The sequence below is a fragment of the Carettochelys insculpta genome, chromosome 6 (genome assembly GCF_033958435.1).
Source record: "Carettochelys insculpta isolate YL-2023 chromosome 6, ASM3395843v1, whole genome shotgun sequence".
NCBI lineage: Eukaryota > Metazoa > Chordata > Testudines > Carettochelyidae > Carettochelys > Carettochelys insculpta.
In genome coordinates, this window is record NC_134142.1 from 122,436,117 (window position 1) to 122,453,943 (window position 17,827).

General features: G+C 45.8%; 1 protein-coding gene across 1 annotated transcript in view; it reads left to right on the plus strand.

Moving 5' to 3' along the window:
- Positions 1 to 17,827, plus strand: part of LOC142015178 (E3 ubiquitin-protein ligase rnf213-alpha-like) — a 151,246-nt gene that overhangs the window by 77,635 nt on the left and 55,784 nt on the right. The window contains exons 34-43 of the mRNA XM_074998595.1: positions 1,051 to 4,683; positions 6,351 to 6,484; positions 6,604 to 6,699; positions 8,205 to 8,320; positions 9,776 to 9,904; positions 11,350 to 11,414; positions 12,342 to 12,492; positions 13,452 to 13,593; positions 14,508 to 14,681; positions 17,574 to 17,707. Coding sequence (XP_074854696.1) covers positions 1,051 to 4,683; positions 6,351 to 6,484; positions 6,604 to 6,699; positions 8,205 to 8,320; positions 9,776 to 9,904; positions 11,350 to 11,414; positions 12,342 to 12,492; positions 13,452 to 13,593; positions 14,508 to 14,681; positions 17,574 to 17,707 — 4,774 coding nt within the window. The remainder of the gene's footprint in view (positions 1 to 1,050; positions 4,684 to 6,350; positions 6,485 to 6,603; positions 6,700 to 8,204; positions 8,321 to 9,775; positions 9,905 to 11,349; positions 11,415 to 12,341; positions 12,493 to 13,451; positions 13,594 to 14,507; positions 14,682 to 17,573; positions 17,708 to 17,827) is intronic.

Here is a 17,827-nt window from a genome sequence, read left to right on the forward strand (position 1 = left end):
AGCATCATGTTAAAATTGAAAATGAAAATACCTTCATGGAACTACAAAATTTTGTCCAGTATTGTACAGTCTGAAAATAGAGAAAAAAGATGAAACACTATAAAATCATTGCTGTTGGATGGGACATCTGTTGTCAGTACTAGGGCTGTCTGAAAAATGGAACTGTCATCCTGTGGAAAAATCTGCTATTTCCACTTTTCATCATAACTTTAGAAAGTTCCGTAAAGTTATGGTTCACTGAGTGAACATTTTTGAGTGAAAGAAAGTGTTCAAACATGACAAAATGTTTTTTTCTTTCATTTTGACATTACCAAATCAAAACAGTTTTTGACGGGATTAAAAAATGTGTTTTAGGGTTTTAAATGAAACTTTGAAAAATGCAAAGAAAATGTAATCAAAATCAGCCCTTTTTCAGCAGAAAATGTCAATGAAACTACATTTTTTGTTGGGAAATTTTTTTCAGTTAAATTTTTTTGGCCAACTATTATTAGTATCCAGAGGAGCATTAGTTTGGCCATGTTGTACATGTGTATGTTAAAGTTAAGGACCCTGTAGTGAATCTTGTGAAACTAATTATATGATGCTACCATTCTTACCCAGTAATGTTGTACAAATGACAATGCAAGGTGAGGACCAGAAATCAGGGCCAAAAGTTGGCACTTTGCTTGTTTAGAGCATCAGCTCTATGCAGAAGTCTGCAAGAGATAAGATCATTGGGCTGTATTAGAGTAAGGCATTTTTTACAGCATGGTTTACAGTTTACCTAAAACTGGCTACTGCTCATGTTTTAAGTCCTGTGAATGACCTTGAAAGATGAGATGGTATCATTTATATTTGAGGATTAGGTTAAATTACTTCAAATAGCTAAATGTGGCTGTATCAAAGAATTATTTGAATAACATGATCCTACTTATCCAAATTCTTTGTGCTCTGCTAATTAAGACACGTCCTCATGAATCATATTAGTGTCTGTTTGTAGAGGATTTCTTCAGTTGCTTTAGATGACTTGAGTGTTTATGAATGTTTAACCTCTTGTCATTTGGCTTTTAGATAACCAGTGAAATGGAGAAAGGATTTCTAGAGCTCCTTCCAATTGTGGAATGCTTATCACCAATAGAAGTACTAGAGAGGCTTAAAAATAACAGCTCTACAGCTCCCGTTGAAATGGAACAACAGCTACTGGACAGTGACACGTTCAGGGGTGATGCCTTCCAAAGGTCATACCAGTACATCAGCAGATACCAGCGAAAGGATGATCTCGATTCCTTCTCTTTCATTCCAGGGAGGCTTGTGGGGACCCAGGAGGAATGTCTGAGGGTCTTATTAGAGTCCTGTGGGAGAAAGGACCCTTCCTGGACTGAGCTCAGCAATTTCAGTGGGTTCCTAAACCTCCAGCTGATGAAGTGTGAAAACTCAGTGTTCTGCAGCAGCACATTACTGAAGGAGGGATTTAAGGGTTTTAAAAAATTTGTGATAAAATTTATGATCACCATGTCCAAGGACTTTGCCTTGCCTTCCCTAGCCATGGCAGATGAAAGCTCACCCAATGAAGATGACGAAACAGAGGAGGACAGTGTATTGAGAGGGTACCAGTTAAGACGCAAGTGGGAGCAAGAGTCTCACCCCTATATAGTCTTCCATGCTGACAACCACTCCATGGAGTTCTTGGGTTTCCATATCAATGAGTGTTTGGACGCTGTTGACGCACATTCACAGGCTGTTTTAGAGAAGGGTGTTATTGACAGATATTTATATCGGACCCTTAAGCATCAAAAAGTCCCTTTCAATAAGAAATTTGAAGATCTGTCCAGGCAAGAGCAGCTGGAAACGCTCTGCAATGTGTTCGGTGTGAGTTGCTCCCAAGACCCAGATGAATCATACCAGTTGACCTTGGACAATACCATGAAAATGCTGGCCATTCACCTGAGGTTCCAATGTGGGATCCCAGTCATCATCATGGGCGAAACAGGTTGTGGGAAGACCAAGTTAGTGCAGTTCATGTGCAGCTTGCAAAGAGCAGGAAGGAAAGTTCAGAATATGATGCTGGTGCGTGTTCATGGAGGCACCAGCTCCAAAATCATCCACAAGAAAGTGAAGGAAGCCATCCAGCTGGCACGCCGTAATGAAGAGATGCATACCATGGACACAGTGCTCTTCTTTGATGAAGCCAACACCACCGAAGCCGTGTTTGCAATTAAGGAAGTGTTGTGTGACCGGAGTGTTAATGGAGAGCCAATCCCCACCACTTGCTTAAAAGTGGTGGCTGCTTGCAACCCTTACAAACGGCACACCAAGGAAACCATTGAGAACCTGGAGAAAGCTGGCTTGGGGTACAGAGTTCGGAGTGAAGACACCTTAGAAAAGCTAGGCTACATTCCTTTGAGGCAGCTGGTGTATCGAGTGCAGCCTCTTCCACCGAGTATGTTGCCTCTTGTGTGGGACTTCGGGGAACTAAATGAAAAGACTCAGAGCCTGTACATCCGACAGATTGTTAAATCATTTGTGAAAGATAAGCTTCCCAAAGAGAACATGGACATTTTCACCTCTGTCATTTCTACCTCCCAGAAGTTTTTACGAGAAAAGAAAGAGGAATGCAGAATTGCCAGTCTCCGGGACATAGAGCGCTGCATGGAGGTGTTGTTGTGGTTTTATAACTTAAGAGATCTGCTTTTTCCTCTTATCGATAAAAAGAAGAGTAAGGCCCAACATGCACAGGACTGTGATCCATCCATTCTTGCCCTTGCAAAGGAATTTGAGAAAGATGATATGTTTGCATTAAACGAAGCACAAAGATCCCTTGTTCTTGCAGTTGGAGTTTGCTATTATGCCTCTCTTGAGAGTCGCCAAGATTACCTGAAAGAGATAGCGAAATGCTTCTCTGTGCCTGAATGCCTGCTTCAGCTAGAGATTGTGCTTTGCCAGGAGGTGTTCCTGGATAACCTCTCTGTTCCTGAGACAACAGCACGGAATGATGCTCTGAGGGAAAACATCTTCATGATGGTCATATGCATGGACCTGAGAGTGCCACTCTTCCTTGTGGGGAAACCAGGTAGCTCCAAATCTTTATCTAAAACCATAGCTGCTGAGGCAATGCAGGGCAGATTGCATTCCAAAACAGAATTGTTCAAGCGGTGCAAGCAGATCCAGCTGGTGTCATTCCAATGCAGCCCTCATTCCAAGCCAGAAGGAATCATCTCCACTTTCAAACAATGTGCACAGTTCCAACGGGGCCAGAAGCTGGAGGATTTTGCCTCGGTGGTTATCTTGGATGAAATAGGCCTTGCAGAAGACTCACCTGAGATGCCCCTGAAGACATTGCATCCTCTTCTTGAAGACGGTTGTGTTGATGATGAAGCCCCAGAACCATACAAAAAAGTTGGCTTTGTTGGCATTTCGAACTGGGCCCTGGACCCTGCTAAAATGAACCGGGGCCTCCTTGTGTTCCGGACTGACCTCAACAAAGAAGAGCTGGTGAAGACCGCCAAGGGGATCTGTGCTGATGAGCAGCATGTTACTAAGATTAAACATTTGTTCCCCCCTCTGGCTGACTTCTATTGTGAGGTGTTGAAGAAACAGTCCGTGGAATTTTTTGGGCTCCGTGACTTCTACAGCCTCATTAAAATGATACTGTCCTACACCAAGGACATGAAAAGCATCTCCCAAGAAAAAAAGCTCATTGTGAAAGCAATTCTAAGAAACTTTGGAGGTTCAAAAGATCTGAATCCTCTAGAGCTGGTCAGAAAATACTCAACCATATCTCTACCTTCCAACTTAGGAACCATACACACAGTCCATTTGTTAAAGGATAATTTAGACAAGAAAAAGACAGGGTTTGTATCTAGATACTTGTTGCTGTTAACAACAAACCACGCAGCTTTTCAGATCTTACAGATGACAAAGCTAATGGATATAGAGAACTGTGATATTATATTTGGCTCAGGTTTCCCACAAGATGAAGAATATTCACAGGTGTGCCGGTCTGTTAACAGAGTGAAAATCTGCATGGAAACAGGCAGGCCTGTCATTCTCTTAAACATTCACAACCTGTACGAAAGCCTTTACGATGCGCTGAACCAGTGCTTCGTCAGGCTAGGAGGAAACTATTATGTCGACCTTGGCCTTGGAACTCACAGGGTTAAGTGCCGCGTGCATGAGGCATTTAGGTTGATTGTGATTGAGGAGAAGAATGTGGTTTACACACAGTTCCCCACCCCGCTGCTGAACAGGCTGGAGAAGCACTCCTTGGAGATGAGCACCATTCTGCACTGGGAGCAGGAGGAGCTGAGGATGGAGGTGGACGAATGGGCCAGGTCATTCGTCCATATCGAGAATACTGACCTCTGCTACACAAGGCCAGCAGATGTGGCTTCCCAAGAGCGTGATGTTTTCATTGGTTTCAGTGATGACACTTCTGCCACTGTTGTTCTGCAGTGCTCTGCAAGTGGTCCTCAGGGGAGCTGTCTGCCCAACGAAGAGTCAGTCCTGGCAGCTTCTAAAAGCAAACTCATTGAGTGTGCAACCCCCGATTCCATCCTGCGCCTCAAGTATTCTCTGCTGGAGGATGTGGAGCAGATTCAGGACTTGTACTTTGGAACGCAGAAGCACAATGGCCTGATTGACATTCTGAGAGGGGCCATGAATCAAGAAGCAAATGTGGATGGCACCCGTGGATTGTGCCTGGAGGTGAGACGTTTTATGTCACTGTTGTTATAAGGGGCCTTATTCTCAGAGGTGGGGGGCAACCAGAACTTCATGTGATTTCCATCATAGCTGCAGGTGCCCAGTATCTCTGAAAACACAGCTGTAGACTACAACTACTACTAGTTACTGATCCGTTTTATTGGGGTAGCACTGATACACCCACCCATGTCATGATGATAGCCCCACTATGCTACACACCGTACAGACAGAATCATAGAACACTAGAACTGGAAGGGGCCTTAAGAGGTCATTGAGTCCACTCCTCGGCCCCCACCGCAGGACCCAGCACCGTTTGCATGTTTATCCAACTTAAACTAGGTTGGTTTCTTGCCGCCACTGCTCATACTGGGAGACCTGCAGAACTTCCATCGCCTCATGTCTAGAAATCTGACATTATTCATGGCCACTTATTCCATCGGTTCTTGTGCCTGGGCCTGTTGACAGGGGAGGCAAAGGGGGCACTTGCCCTGCAGCCCGGCACTTCAAAGGGGCCCAGGGATCGCAGCTGCAGCTGCTGCTGTGGAAGCAGTGACTGGAGTCCTGGGCCCTTTATACTGCTGCCGAAGCACTGTAGCATGTCCTCTGTGTTGCTCTGAGGAATAAGGGCGAGGGTCCATTGTGCTGTAGGTGGCGAGGAGGGCTGGCTGCTCCATCCAGCTGAGGCTCCACCCCTTACAGCTTCACTGAGCTGTCCTGCACATCTTGTCTAGGGGCCCTCAAAGACTGTTGGCTCCTCTGCTTGTACCAGCATTGTCCTTAGTTTTAATAGTCCTTCTCCATTCCTGGTTTTCACCCACAGTGTATTTACAGAGGGCAATAGGATCCTCTCTCAGTCTTCATTTTGTTAGGCTGACCCGCTCTTCCCATCTCCTCTTGTAAGATCAGCTCTCAACCCCCCAAGCATCCTGGTAGCTCTTCTCAGCACCTGGCTCAGACTGAATTCATAGGTGGGTTTTTGCTAAAAAGTGCCTCTTTGCCAAGTTGTGTCTGCATCATACTCAGTTATCCTAACCTGACCTAAGGTTCTCCAGCCTTTTTCACTCACCCACAGCCTGTTGAAGTCCTGGAGATTTATTATTCTTGTGGACATCGCAAGGAAACTCTTCTGATCCACTCATGTTTACTATAGCAGCCCAATGTGGTGGTCATGCCAAAAATCACACAGCAAGTCTCTGGAGGGGATGTGTGTCAGAACGGGGCTCTTTCCTCTCCCAGTCACTGCTGACTCCAGCGTCCCAGTTGTGGTTCTAGGGGTTGCAGTGCTGCAGGGAGTGGGGTGTGGCTGTAGGAGCACTCTCCCTCGGCAGTGCTGGCCCAGTGTGGTGATGGAGGGCACTGTGCTGCAGGGAATGAGGTGGGGCTTCTGTAGGGGGCGCTTTCCCCTCTTGGTCAGTGCTGATCCCAATGCCCCAGTGCAGCACTAAGAAAGCCCTGTGCTGCAGGAAATGGGGTAGTTTATGGCTTTGCTTCTTCAACAAAAAGTCAACAGTTTGCATTGGAGGGTTAAAAATCCCCCACTTTTGCATCAGTTTGATCAAGCAGTGTTCAAAAGACCTGTAAAGGAATTATTTGTACTGCAGTTTTCCTGGGTCTGTACAACAGCAAAATCGGACACAAACCTCTTGCCTAAATTGATTTATTTTTCATAGGTTTCCACGCATGCAAGACTGCTAAATCAAAGAGATTTGGAGGTGGTGAGGAAGAAACTGCACCTACAAAATAAAATCCGCTGTCTTTTTCTGAGTCAGTTTGATACAGAACACTCCTTTCGCCAGGAACTTAGGTAACAAGTGGCTTTTGTCCTACATTTTGTTGTGGCTGTTCTAATCTTGTATGTGATTTTTTTATGTCTTCAGTGTGATTTTTTTAAAGTATCTAAAGCCATTTTTTGATCACCTGCAGTAAGTTCTTCAGAGACTCGACTGAAAAGAAACTGCTTTTTGTTCAGTTCAACTTTGATGAGCCACAGAGGAGCAAGAGGCTTCTTGCCTGTGCAAAGTAAGCAGCTTTCCTTATCATATATCAGGGCACAAGCGGATGGAGGAGTTCAGCATGTGCTTAAGTGATCTGCTGAATTAGGGCCTTACAGAATAACCCTGGTATTTCTGTGCTACAGATTATACCTCCCTGGTCCAGCACCCTGGGGACCTGAATGATTCTAAACCAGGGAATTTGCTGGCCCCTCTGCTTCTGTCAGCTCTGGGGCTTCACTCCAGCAGCAGAAGAGGGGCCAGCATTGACCGAGTGTGGGACCTAGGGGGAAGAGGCAATGAGGATGCAGAGCTCCATGGCTGGGAGTCCAGGAGCACATCCCCTGTGAGGTTCTGCAGCCACCCAGCTTCTTCCCCTGAGCACTTCCCATTCCGCCCCACCCCCTCGCTAAGGTTGGGTATAACCTTGCTCTCAGACGTTACAGTGAAGAATGGCAGCAGGGTGAAATCTTGTCTTCACTGAAGTCAAAGGGAGCTTAGCCAATGACTTCAAGATATCAGGGTTTCACTCAGAGGGAAGAGGTGGATGGAAAGACAGATAACAGATCTGGCTTGATCGTGGCCTAAAGGACCAAGACAGGGAGCAGATTTCTGAGTGCAAAAGAGGCAAAACAAGGCCCAGTTGCTGGGAGCTGAAATAAGACAAATTTAGACTAGAACTAAGGTGCAAATTGTTGACAGGGAAGGAACGTAAGTAAGGCCCCTACTGAATTCATGGTCTGTTTTGTCCAGTTTCACAGTCATAGGATGTTAAAACTTGCAAATGCCATGGTGCTGTCACTGTAGGGCTCCTAACCCAGAAGTGGCCAGGTGGGGTCACAAGATTATTGTAGTGGGGTTGAGATATTACCACCTTTATACCTGATGGTGGTGCTGCCTTCAGAGCTGGGCACTTGGGACCCACTGCCAGCAGCAGTGCACAAATAAGGGTGATAATGCCATATCTTGCCTCCCTTCTTTCTGAGTTGTTGCCTTCAGAGCCAGGCTGTTGGCCAACAACCTACATCACTTTGTGGCCACCCATCTCTGGGGGCAGCAGGTAAGTAAGGAGGGCAATATTATGACTGCTATTCAATAATCTTGCAGTCCCCCTGTTGTCTCTATGGGTGGAGACCTCCAGTTTGAGAAATGCTGGTTTCTCCTGTGAAATCTGTACAGTATAGGTTAAAAACACACAAACAACCAGCTTTCACAGGGGAGACCAGCTTTCACAGTCTGCAACACATTTTTCACTGCTGTGAATTTGGTAGAGTCCTAAAGTAACTGGTAAAAGATCTCCACTGGGGATGGGGTGAGATCTTCATGACTGGGAGTCTGTAAGTCATAGCTGGGCATCTCTTTCTAAAAGCTCCAATCTAGTCCACATAAGAAGTTATTGGACCAGATGCAGGCATCACTTACACGAGATTCTCTGGCCTGCACCCTGCAGGAGGTCAGACTAGATGGTTTTAATATTCCCCTCTGACCTGAAAATCTATGAAGTTATGAATCTTACTTCTGCTGTGTTTTCAGGTACTGTATCCAGGATGAGAGAAGAAAACCAGAAATGATCGGTCTGTCCCATGTTGTCATGATAACCAAAGTCCCCAGGATCCTTGGGGGGTGCAGCTACCTGGCTTTCAGTGCAAGTAAGGAGGTGTCTTGATTTGGACAGACTTGAAAGAAGAGCAAAACAAGAGGGATTGTTAATGTTATTGCAACATTAGGATTGTTTTAACTATCTGAATCATGGTTGTTGGTGTGGAATTTTCAGTAGCATGTTAAGTCCAGATTTTTAAAGGTATTTAGGCACTGTTGTACTCACATCGAACCAAGTCCCATTTCCAAAAGGTATTTAGGCACTTAAGAGACAAGTATGATCAAGAGTCAATGGGATTTAGACTCCTACTTGCTTACATCATGTTTGAAATTGAGACTTAGGCTCCTAAATTAGCTAGGTGTGTTAGTGCTGAGCATAGCAACACCTAAGTTATTTTAAAGATCGTGGCCAAAGTGATCTAGAAACACAAGTCCTGTTTTCATGGAACTCATGTTTCTAAGTCAAAGTTCAACCAAAACCTGGAATGTCAACAAAACTAGTAATTTTGCCAAGGAAAATGTTCTTTCTGTATTTCTTTCTCCACCCCGTCCACACTCATTTTTAATCAAAATGTGAAGTTTTGATGAAAAATATCACAAACATTAAAAATCAAAACAAAAAAATCTGTTACGCTACTTGGGAACTCTCAGAGGGAAAGGCTGGTGGTGCTGGTTGTTCAAGGAAATAATCTTTCCCAACAAGTGATAAAAGTCACGTGCCTACAGAGTGGGGGACTGGAATAATACTGGAGAGCAGTGACTCTGCAAGGATCGAGGAGTCACAGTGGAGAAAGCAGCTCAAGGTGAGCTCCCAGTACGATGCTGGGGCAACAAGCATGTATGCAATGCTGGGGTGTATGAACAGGAGTCGTGAGTAGCAGTAGCAACATGATTTTACTTCTGTATATGGCACTTGTGAGGCAAACACTAGAATATTGCATCCCATTCTGATTTGTACAATTTTAAAAGAGTGTTAAAAATTGGAGAAGAGTCACAAAACCGAAGTGATGGCTGGTGAAAATGCCTTATGGCAGGGGTGGCAACCCATTAGGGATGAAGAACCATGGATAAATTGATCAGCTGACATATGTTATCAACCACTGTTGCCAGCATACACTTCTCCCATCAAGCGATGGGGCGCATGCGTGAAGCAGCAGATGGCACTCCCAGCATGTGGCTCTGAGGAGGAGCCGCATTTAAAGGTTCAAAGAGCTGCATTTGGCTCAAAAGCCGCGTGTTGGCCCCCACTGCCTTACAGAGAGAGGCTTCACCGCCAGAGCAAACTATCCTGGGAAATGGTGGGTTCTCCATCCTTTGATGTCTTCATATCCGTACTAGCTGTCTTGCTGGAAGCTATGCAAGTTATGGGCTCACGAGAGGAGACATTTGGTGCAGTTTAACAGCCTGTGTTGTACAGGAGGTCAGATAGAGCTCATGGTGCTTTCTGGCCTTAAGCTCTGTGACTCAGTGACATTGGGTGGGGTGTTGTGTTTCTGCCTCCCCAGGTGACTGGCGCTCAGTTCACTTGGATGACCTTCTGCCTCCTGACACCTTCCCGGCTAATCTGGGACAGCTCTCCAAAATGACAGTTGCTGAGATTTTCATGTCCAGCTGCTCCCAAGGCACCAACACAAGTAACCAACTTCTTACTTTAAACCTGTCTCTGATGTATGGTTTTACCTCTGGCCATTTCCCTGCTCCATTGGTGGGCTGACGTTTAGGTGGATAAGGAGATTTCCCTGTACAGTGAAAAGTGTCTATGCTTTTGTGGTGGTCCATGCATGCTCCCTCTTGGGACTCAGTTGTGATCTAAGCTATACACCTGAACAGAGAAGTGAGAGAGGGGAGGGAATCCCATAATGCTCCTGCCTGGGTCATTAAACTCCTGCGTCCACTTGTGCAGGAATCGGAGCAGTTCTGGGTTTATTATCATAGACTTGGCTTCTGCTGAACTGGAGACACAGGTGCTGCCCACATCTCACCTGCTCCAGTGCCCATAAGCTCCAGGGAGACACTGGTGCTGGGAGGGTTCCTGGGCTGGGGCTGACCCCCTCCAGGCCTAGAGGCACATGCTGCCCGCTCCTGTAACCCCAGCCCTCTTGGAGCTGGTGTAAGTGGCCCAGGGAGATGGAGCTGGAAGCTCTGCCCAGAGGAGATGTGGGATGGACATGTGCCCCCACCTTTATGTTGTGTCCCCCAGTATTAGCAGACACAGGTAAAGTCTGTGGGCAGATGCTCTATTTGAAGCAAAGCAGAGACTTTGTTCAGTCTTCTTAAACCCCTGGGATGGAGGGGTGGGGAGAGAAGCAGGAGAGAGAACAGCAAATAGGGAGGGGAAGAGGCGAAGAGGGGTGTGGAGCTGCAGCCAGTTGGAAGGGGACTGACTCTTCTGCAATTGTTGCCAGGCCCACAAACGTTAATCCAGCCCTGGTCAGAGGAACTGCCAAGCCCCTTACTCCCAGCCTGGAGAAGGTGGACAGGAAGTGGGAGGAGGGAAGGAGTGCTGTAGTCCACAACACACCTAGGCCGTCCCTTTGTCTTCTTGTGCAGCCCTCAGTGACACCTCCGCAGCCCCTGTTAAATCATATTCAGCTAACTGGACAATTCCATGGGCTCTGCCTGGTCCATAATAAAATCTGACTCCTCCTTATAGGGCAGAGTTGGTTCTGCTGGGCTAGAAGAGAAAAAACATGAAAGTGAAGCAAAAGTGAAGCTTTAGACAATGGATCTGACTCCAATACATGAGAGAGGCTCCTTTTCCTAATGGACTTCCTTTGCAGTGTAGACCTAAAAAGCTGCTTCACACCTTACCTGAATGTTCTGTTGATAAATAATCTTTAAATTTAATAAATGATATTTTAATCAATGGTTAATCTATCATTATTGATCGCTGTAGAATCCAATAGACTTGTAGAGTTATAACCAGAGCCTGCAATCATCTGTATATACCTTCTGCTGATATGTTCAAACTTCACAACAGAATCCTTCTCCCATTTTTCAGACAGCTCCATTTATTTGTCACGTGAGGTATCCATTTCGGTGCAACAGATAAATAATAGGCACTTTATTGTCATTCAAGGTTGCCCAGAAGGTTCTACTGCCCTTGAAGATGCTGAAAAAGCCAGTGACTCCCCAGAGGAAAATGTAAGTTTCTTGTCTATCTTGCCCACTGTGACATCTATCAAATCCAGTCTCCCCTTTTCAAATAGAACAGGACCAAATTGTGGAGGTCTCTGCTTGTGTGGGTCCACTGCCCAAGGGAGGAAAGGTTGCAGGACGTCACACGTGGCATTTTAGAGGCGATCTCCAGCCATTCTTCCTTATTAAGTCCTTTGGGAAAATTGGCTCTGTAGTTAAGCCACTAGGAGTAAGTTCAGTAGTTCTCGTGCCATTTCTGGCTTTGTCCCTGACTTGCTGTGTGACCTTGGGAAAGTCACTGAATGTCTCTGGGCCTCAGTTCCCCACCTGTGCCTGTCATTGAGAATAGCGCTGCCAACCTCATGAGGATAAACTCATTGGTGTTTGTGAGGTGCTCACATACTGCAGTGATGGAGTTATCTGAGATAGGTATAAGAACTGCAGCCCTGAGAGTCTGGAGGTGACTCTTCAGACTGCTACAGAGTTTTCCAGAGAACAGCTCTCATGCTAGGCTGCTGGTAGCCATAAAAAGGAAGAGGAAGGATAGATTAGTAGTTTGGGTGGTAGCCTGGGACTCAGGAGGCCTGTGTTCAGGTGTCCCTGAGTCCGTCATGTAGGCTGTGTTTACACTACAAAAATAAGTTCGAAGTTGTAGTTCAAAGTAGAGCATCTACACACCCCCTACTTCAAAGTAGAGCACTACGCCATTTCCAGGAATGGAGTAAAAACTTCAAAGTGGGGCTCCCTACTGCGAAGTTAACTTTGAAGAAAGGGAAAATGTGTGTAGACTCTCTGCTGGCTACTTCAAAGTAGTGCCTAACTTTGAAGTTAACTTCAAAGTTAGTTCCTAGTGTGAACGCACTCATAGTGACTCATTTCCCATCTGCCCAGTGGGGACCACAGCATTGCCTTGGCAAACGTTTTCTTCTTCAGGTGCAACTGATCGACACTACTTTCATCATCAAACAAAGCATCCAAAAAGCTGTGATCCAGCTGGAGGATAAGCAAGACAACAGCCAGCGAGCTACAGAAAGGATACAGATTCTCTGTGATGCACTTTTTCAGTCTGAGAGCAACAGTATGTGTGAGTACAAACAACAAGCCTTATGTTTGCTTGTTACTGGACGTTACGAGGAAGTTCAAGAACAAACTGGATGTGTTAGTGGTCTAGTCAGCCACCGCAGTGGATTCCTTTACAGTTATGGATTTCCGGGAAAAAAGTCGCATTTAGACATCAAATGCAAATGAAAACTGAGTGTGGAGGTGTAACAGGACAGCACTCACCTGTCATGAGTGCCCCTCTCTGGCTGACGGCATGCGCTTGCACTCTCTTCCATTTAAAAGCCTCTTCAGCAATGCAGCCCTCCGGCTGAGTCACACCACCTGTGAGCTGTACGCAAGCCCCTTTTGGGATGCACCTTTAACAGGGGCCCCTCTCGGTGCCCTCTGAGTCCGTTCCCTCACTCTGAACAGAGCAGTGCCCCCAGGGCTTCCCCTCCTAGAGGTAGCGTCCTTGCCCTTATTTCACGGCTTTATCTCAGAGTCCACGCATAGTCAACCAATCTCCAGTAAGCTCTCCACGTGGAGCTGTTGGTGCTGCCGCTCTCTCATCCTGCCAGCCTCCTGATCTGCATCCCTGGAGCTCTCAAGAAGAACTGCCTGGTGCTCTGGTCTGCAGCTCCTTTTATGGGCCTTTCTGTCCTGATTGGCTCTTTCTCCACTGCACTCTAGCCTGCTTGGAGGACTTCTCTGTTGTCTTGCTGGGGCAGAGAGTGGTAGGACCACAAGGGGTCCAGCAGGGGGCCCCAGGACCTGGTCCAACCTGTCGTGCTGCTGTGTTTTCAAAAATTGTTGCTGCAGTCCAAAACACGTTGTATTTTAGCTGAAAAATTGTGAAGGTTTGGGATTTTCTGCCAAAAAAAAAAAATTGAGTAAAGCAGAGATTTTCTGATGTTCCTTTGGTTGTAAACCCAATTTGCCATTAAGAAAATATTGACCAGCCCTACTGTGGGATAATGAGATTTATTTTTCTTTTATGGTTAGTTGCTCATCATTTTATGGAAATGCTAAAAAGGAGAATTTGTAAACTTTTACAAGAACGGGAGGCGCAAAGTCTTAAACCCAGAGAATGGATTTTCCGCCGAGCTCTATCTAGCGAGTTCATACTTGAAGGCACTTCATTCAGGTGATGGTGTATGATCTTGTATTGTTGTATCATGTTGCCCATTTGCATTTCAAATAGCTCTGTTTATTTGAAATATCAGATAAATGTGGTATGCGTCTACAGGTTGAACCTCTCTAATCTGGCACTCTCTTGTCCAGGAACATCCATAATCCAGTATGATTTTAGTTAGGTGGATGTCCACTTGTCATGGGGATGGCCAAATTTCCTGTGGTCCCATAAAGTTTGTTTACAGCCACCAGTCCTGGCTCTCAGTGTTCTGTGCTATTATTCAGCTGTAATTTACCCCTAAATGTCTTCTAAGAGCCCAGTAAGCAGTGGAAGTGTTGGTAATGTGCTAGACAATTCTGACCTCCTCTGTTCTGGCAAATTCTCTCATCCAGCATCGGTCAGGTCCTGAGGGTGTCAGATTAGAGAGGTTCAACCTGTATCATACTACTTAAAGCACTACTATAAGGGATTCAGATCCAGCCAAGATGAGGGTAATATAAGAGTCTATGTAGAAGACTAGCATTTGTTTTAAATATCACAGTTAATCATGGTGTTGGCAGCAAAATCTTACGTCTTTCCAGAGAATCTGGTCACTTAAAGGATCTTGTTGTTAACAGAGCAAAACTAATCAGCTGTGTGAAGTATGCTGAACTTTACAGATTAATACTTAAAGGTTTGGGAAATTCACGTCTAGTATTCAGCCATTGCAAACAGCTGACTTCCAACCTGCTTTACCACCATAACACAGCCAACGCTAAATTTGCTTCCTGATTTGTCCTGTCTTGATGACTGTGCTTTATTATTATTGTTGGATATTTGCATAGTTGTAACTTAAGACCCAGCCATGCAAAGCAATCATTGAATGGACTGGTTGAGGGGGGGAGTTGAAGGAATTATTTCATAAGACACGTTTTTTTGTTTTTAAGGCATGTGATCTGGATTCATTTGGAAGACATTGTGGCAAACATATTTGCTCAAATCCTAGCAGTAATTGATGCCAACAACAACTTGGATCACATCAGTCAAGAAACTCCTGTCTCTGACCTCTGGCTCCAGATGTTCAAGGATGAATCATTTCTGAAGATGAAGTATACCAGCAAGTAAGAGATTGCTTGGAGAGATTGAACAGACAGCAGTAGTAGTAGTAGTAGCAGCAGCAGCAGCAGCAGCAGGGGGTCGTCTCTCCTGCCCCACTCTCTGTGTGGAGGGAGGGAACAGCAGCCAGCCCTACTCTGCCACCTTCCCTGCCCACTGTAGAGCAACTAGGCACAGTGGGCCAGGAGGGCAGTGGAGCAGAGCAGTTTGCTGCTCCTGCTGTGTATGTGGGGAAGGTGACCCCCTGCTGCTGATGTATCCACCACCATGCACCACTCCCACCCCAGAAGTGCAGGGTCTGGGGTGGCTGCCCCACCTCGTCCGATGGACAGGACAGCTCTGACTAAAAGCCAGTGCTCTCTCCCTGGTGTGGCACTTAGGCCAAATAGTCACCATCTGTGCTGTCTCCCCACATACAAGCAATGAAATTATTGCATGCAAATTAGTTGTAAAGTAAGGGTGGTGATTCATTGAGCTAACTCTGATATCACAATGGTATGGCATAGAAACATTCTTTACTTTCGCTGTATACTTCACAGGTTTAATTTGTAAAATCAGAATGAACAAGGACTTAAAAATTGAATGGTAACAGATGGCAGATATCCTTGATAAATGAATTGGGTCGTATTTTGATCAAAAATTGTTTTCAAACCTGCTGGCAGCTGTTTTAATGGTTCACACTGCCCCAACACGAGTTCAGTTCGAAGGTGACACACAGAGTGACATTCCAGGAATCTTGTTGTAAAGTTACTGCTACTTTATTTGTCAACAATCTCATATGCATAATACATACATCAGTGAGTATTTGGTCAGATTTTCAGAAGTACCTGGGTTGTGGCTGTTATGTTCTTGGCACACACTGAGAGGAGTTAGATAACGAATATAAAATACTCCTTCTGGGAGGCTGCCTTGTGACTCTGTTTTATTTCTTAGAAATCAGAGAGAAGGTGGACAATACTCCAAAGACAGAAATAGACAAAGTGGGCTGCTCCCTAAAACAGAGGCACACAACTTCAGCCCACGTCTCTCTAGGCTGTCTATAGACTTTGCTGCTAAACCCAGATTGCACACTTCCCTAACCTGCTTAATCTTTTCCGGGAGAAAATAATAAAGTCCCACAATTTGATCAGTGTTTTCAGTATTCCACAATGAATGCAAAGCTTATTGATTTCCACCATGTAGCAGAACCCTGAGATATGTGCACCCAAGTTGCACGAATCTTGGGTTACCACAACTCAGAGTGGTGTGGAGCTGGTGTGGTGCCTGGCTGCAGGCTGCCCACCACTCAGGGGAGGTGGGAAACTGACCAGAGCAGCAGCCCTGGTCAGTTTCCTGACTCCTGAGAGTGGCAGGCAGCCAGGAACCAGATGCCAGCTCCCCACCACTCATAGAAGTGTGAAACCGACCCAGTTTCCCCACTCCTGTCAGTGGCGGGCAGCTGAGAGCCTGCCTCTCCACTGCTGCCACTGACAACAGTGGCTGTCAGGAGCGGCAGCTTAACTCTTGCCATCCCTGACAGGAGTGGTTTCCCTGCTCTTGTCAGGGTGGAAGCCTCCCCACAGCTCCTGTCAGAGGCAGAAGCCTGATTCTTGGCTGCCACCACTGACAGGAGCAGTGAAACTGACCAGTGCAGCACTGCTGATCAGTGTTCTGGCTCTCCTGAGTAACACAAAATTTGACTTATGTGGGGTTGTGCAGGAACATAACCTCCACATAATTCAGGGGTCTACTGCATTTTGTCCCAGTTGCCTGGAAGGAAAGAAAGGCTTATCACTCCACTTTACAGATGGAGAAACTGAGGCATGAGTAGGTAACTTGTGTAAGGCAGTGGTTCCCAACATTTTCAGTTACAGGGCACACTTCAAAGAGACAAACAATTCCATGGTGTGCCCACTTTCTTCAGCTGAATCCATTGCTCATATACATCACATTTACTTACATTTACTATGGTTATGATCTTATCAGAGAATTCTGCAACATAATAGTGCATACAACAAGCATCAAATGTATTAATATTTCAAATCCACCCTAGAAAACACTGTCTTAAACAGTGAGCACAAACACATTTTCAAAATTTGCTCAGTGCCATGCTAGGGATGTTGAGTAAACAAGTAAATGCTGAAGATTTCAGCAGTTACTCTATTCCTTGCAGGTGGGGGAGGTTGCTCCAGAAAGCAGGCTGTCCTCCACGCCAGCCCATTGGAGCCAGGACGTGACATTTAAACCACCTCTCAGATACAAAAGGCTTGTGCTCTCCCTCCTTCCCCCTTGCCACAGCGGGGGGAGAAGGAGGTGGGACAGGTGGGCTCCCAGCCAGCTCATTCAGGCCAGGAAGCAGCATGTCAGCTACCTCCCGGTGCAAATGGGGTCCTGCGGGCTCGGCATTTCCCCTCATGGCGGCTCTGCAAAGACCCACAGTGAGGGAAAATGGACAAAATTTCATGGCATACTTAGACAGTTCTCATGGCACACCAGTGTGTCACGGCACACTGGTTGAAAACCAGTGGTGTAAGGTCACATGTACAGAAGAGAAGAGTAGGTGGGGGATGTGAACCTGAAGAAGGCTTCCAAAGAGGATGGAGCTAGGGCGTGGCAGATGGCAGAACAAGGAGCAATGGTCTCAAGTTGCGGTGGAGGTGGTCTAGGTTGAATATTGAGAAAAAATATTTCAGTAGGAGGATGGTGGAGCACTGGAATGGGTTACCTAGAGAGGTGGTGGAATTTCCATCCATAGAGGTTTTTAAGGCCTTGTTTGACACAGCTGGGATGATTTAGTAGGGGTTGGTCCTACTTTGAGAAGGAGGTTGGACTAGATGACCTCCTGTGGTCTCTTTCAACCGTAATCTGTGGTGTTAATATGGATAATTATATTATATGTTTGCTTTTAAACACTCAAGGGACCCTGATGCTAAAATTTCTGTGCTATCAATGAGTGAAGACCCTAGCACTTCTTTGCGGTGCCGCTTTCCATTCAGTTGGATTCTGAAAGCTCGCCTGGATGAGCTATGGGAGAGAGTCCATCAGGTGAAAGGTAATATCACACTTTCAGACTCTATTCAAATTAACTACAATGGAAGAAAATATAGGACCCAGTGCTCCCTTTGCTTATGTCAGGGTAAATCCAGATCAGGTTTACAGAAGAGCTATATGG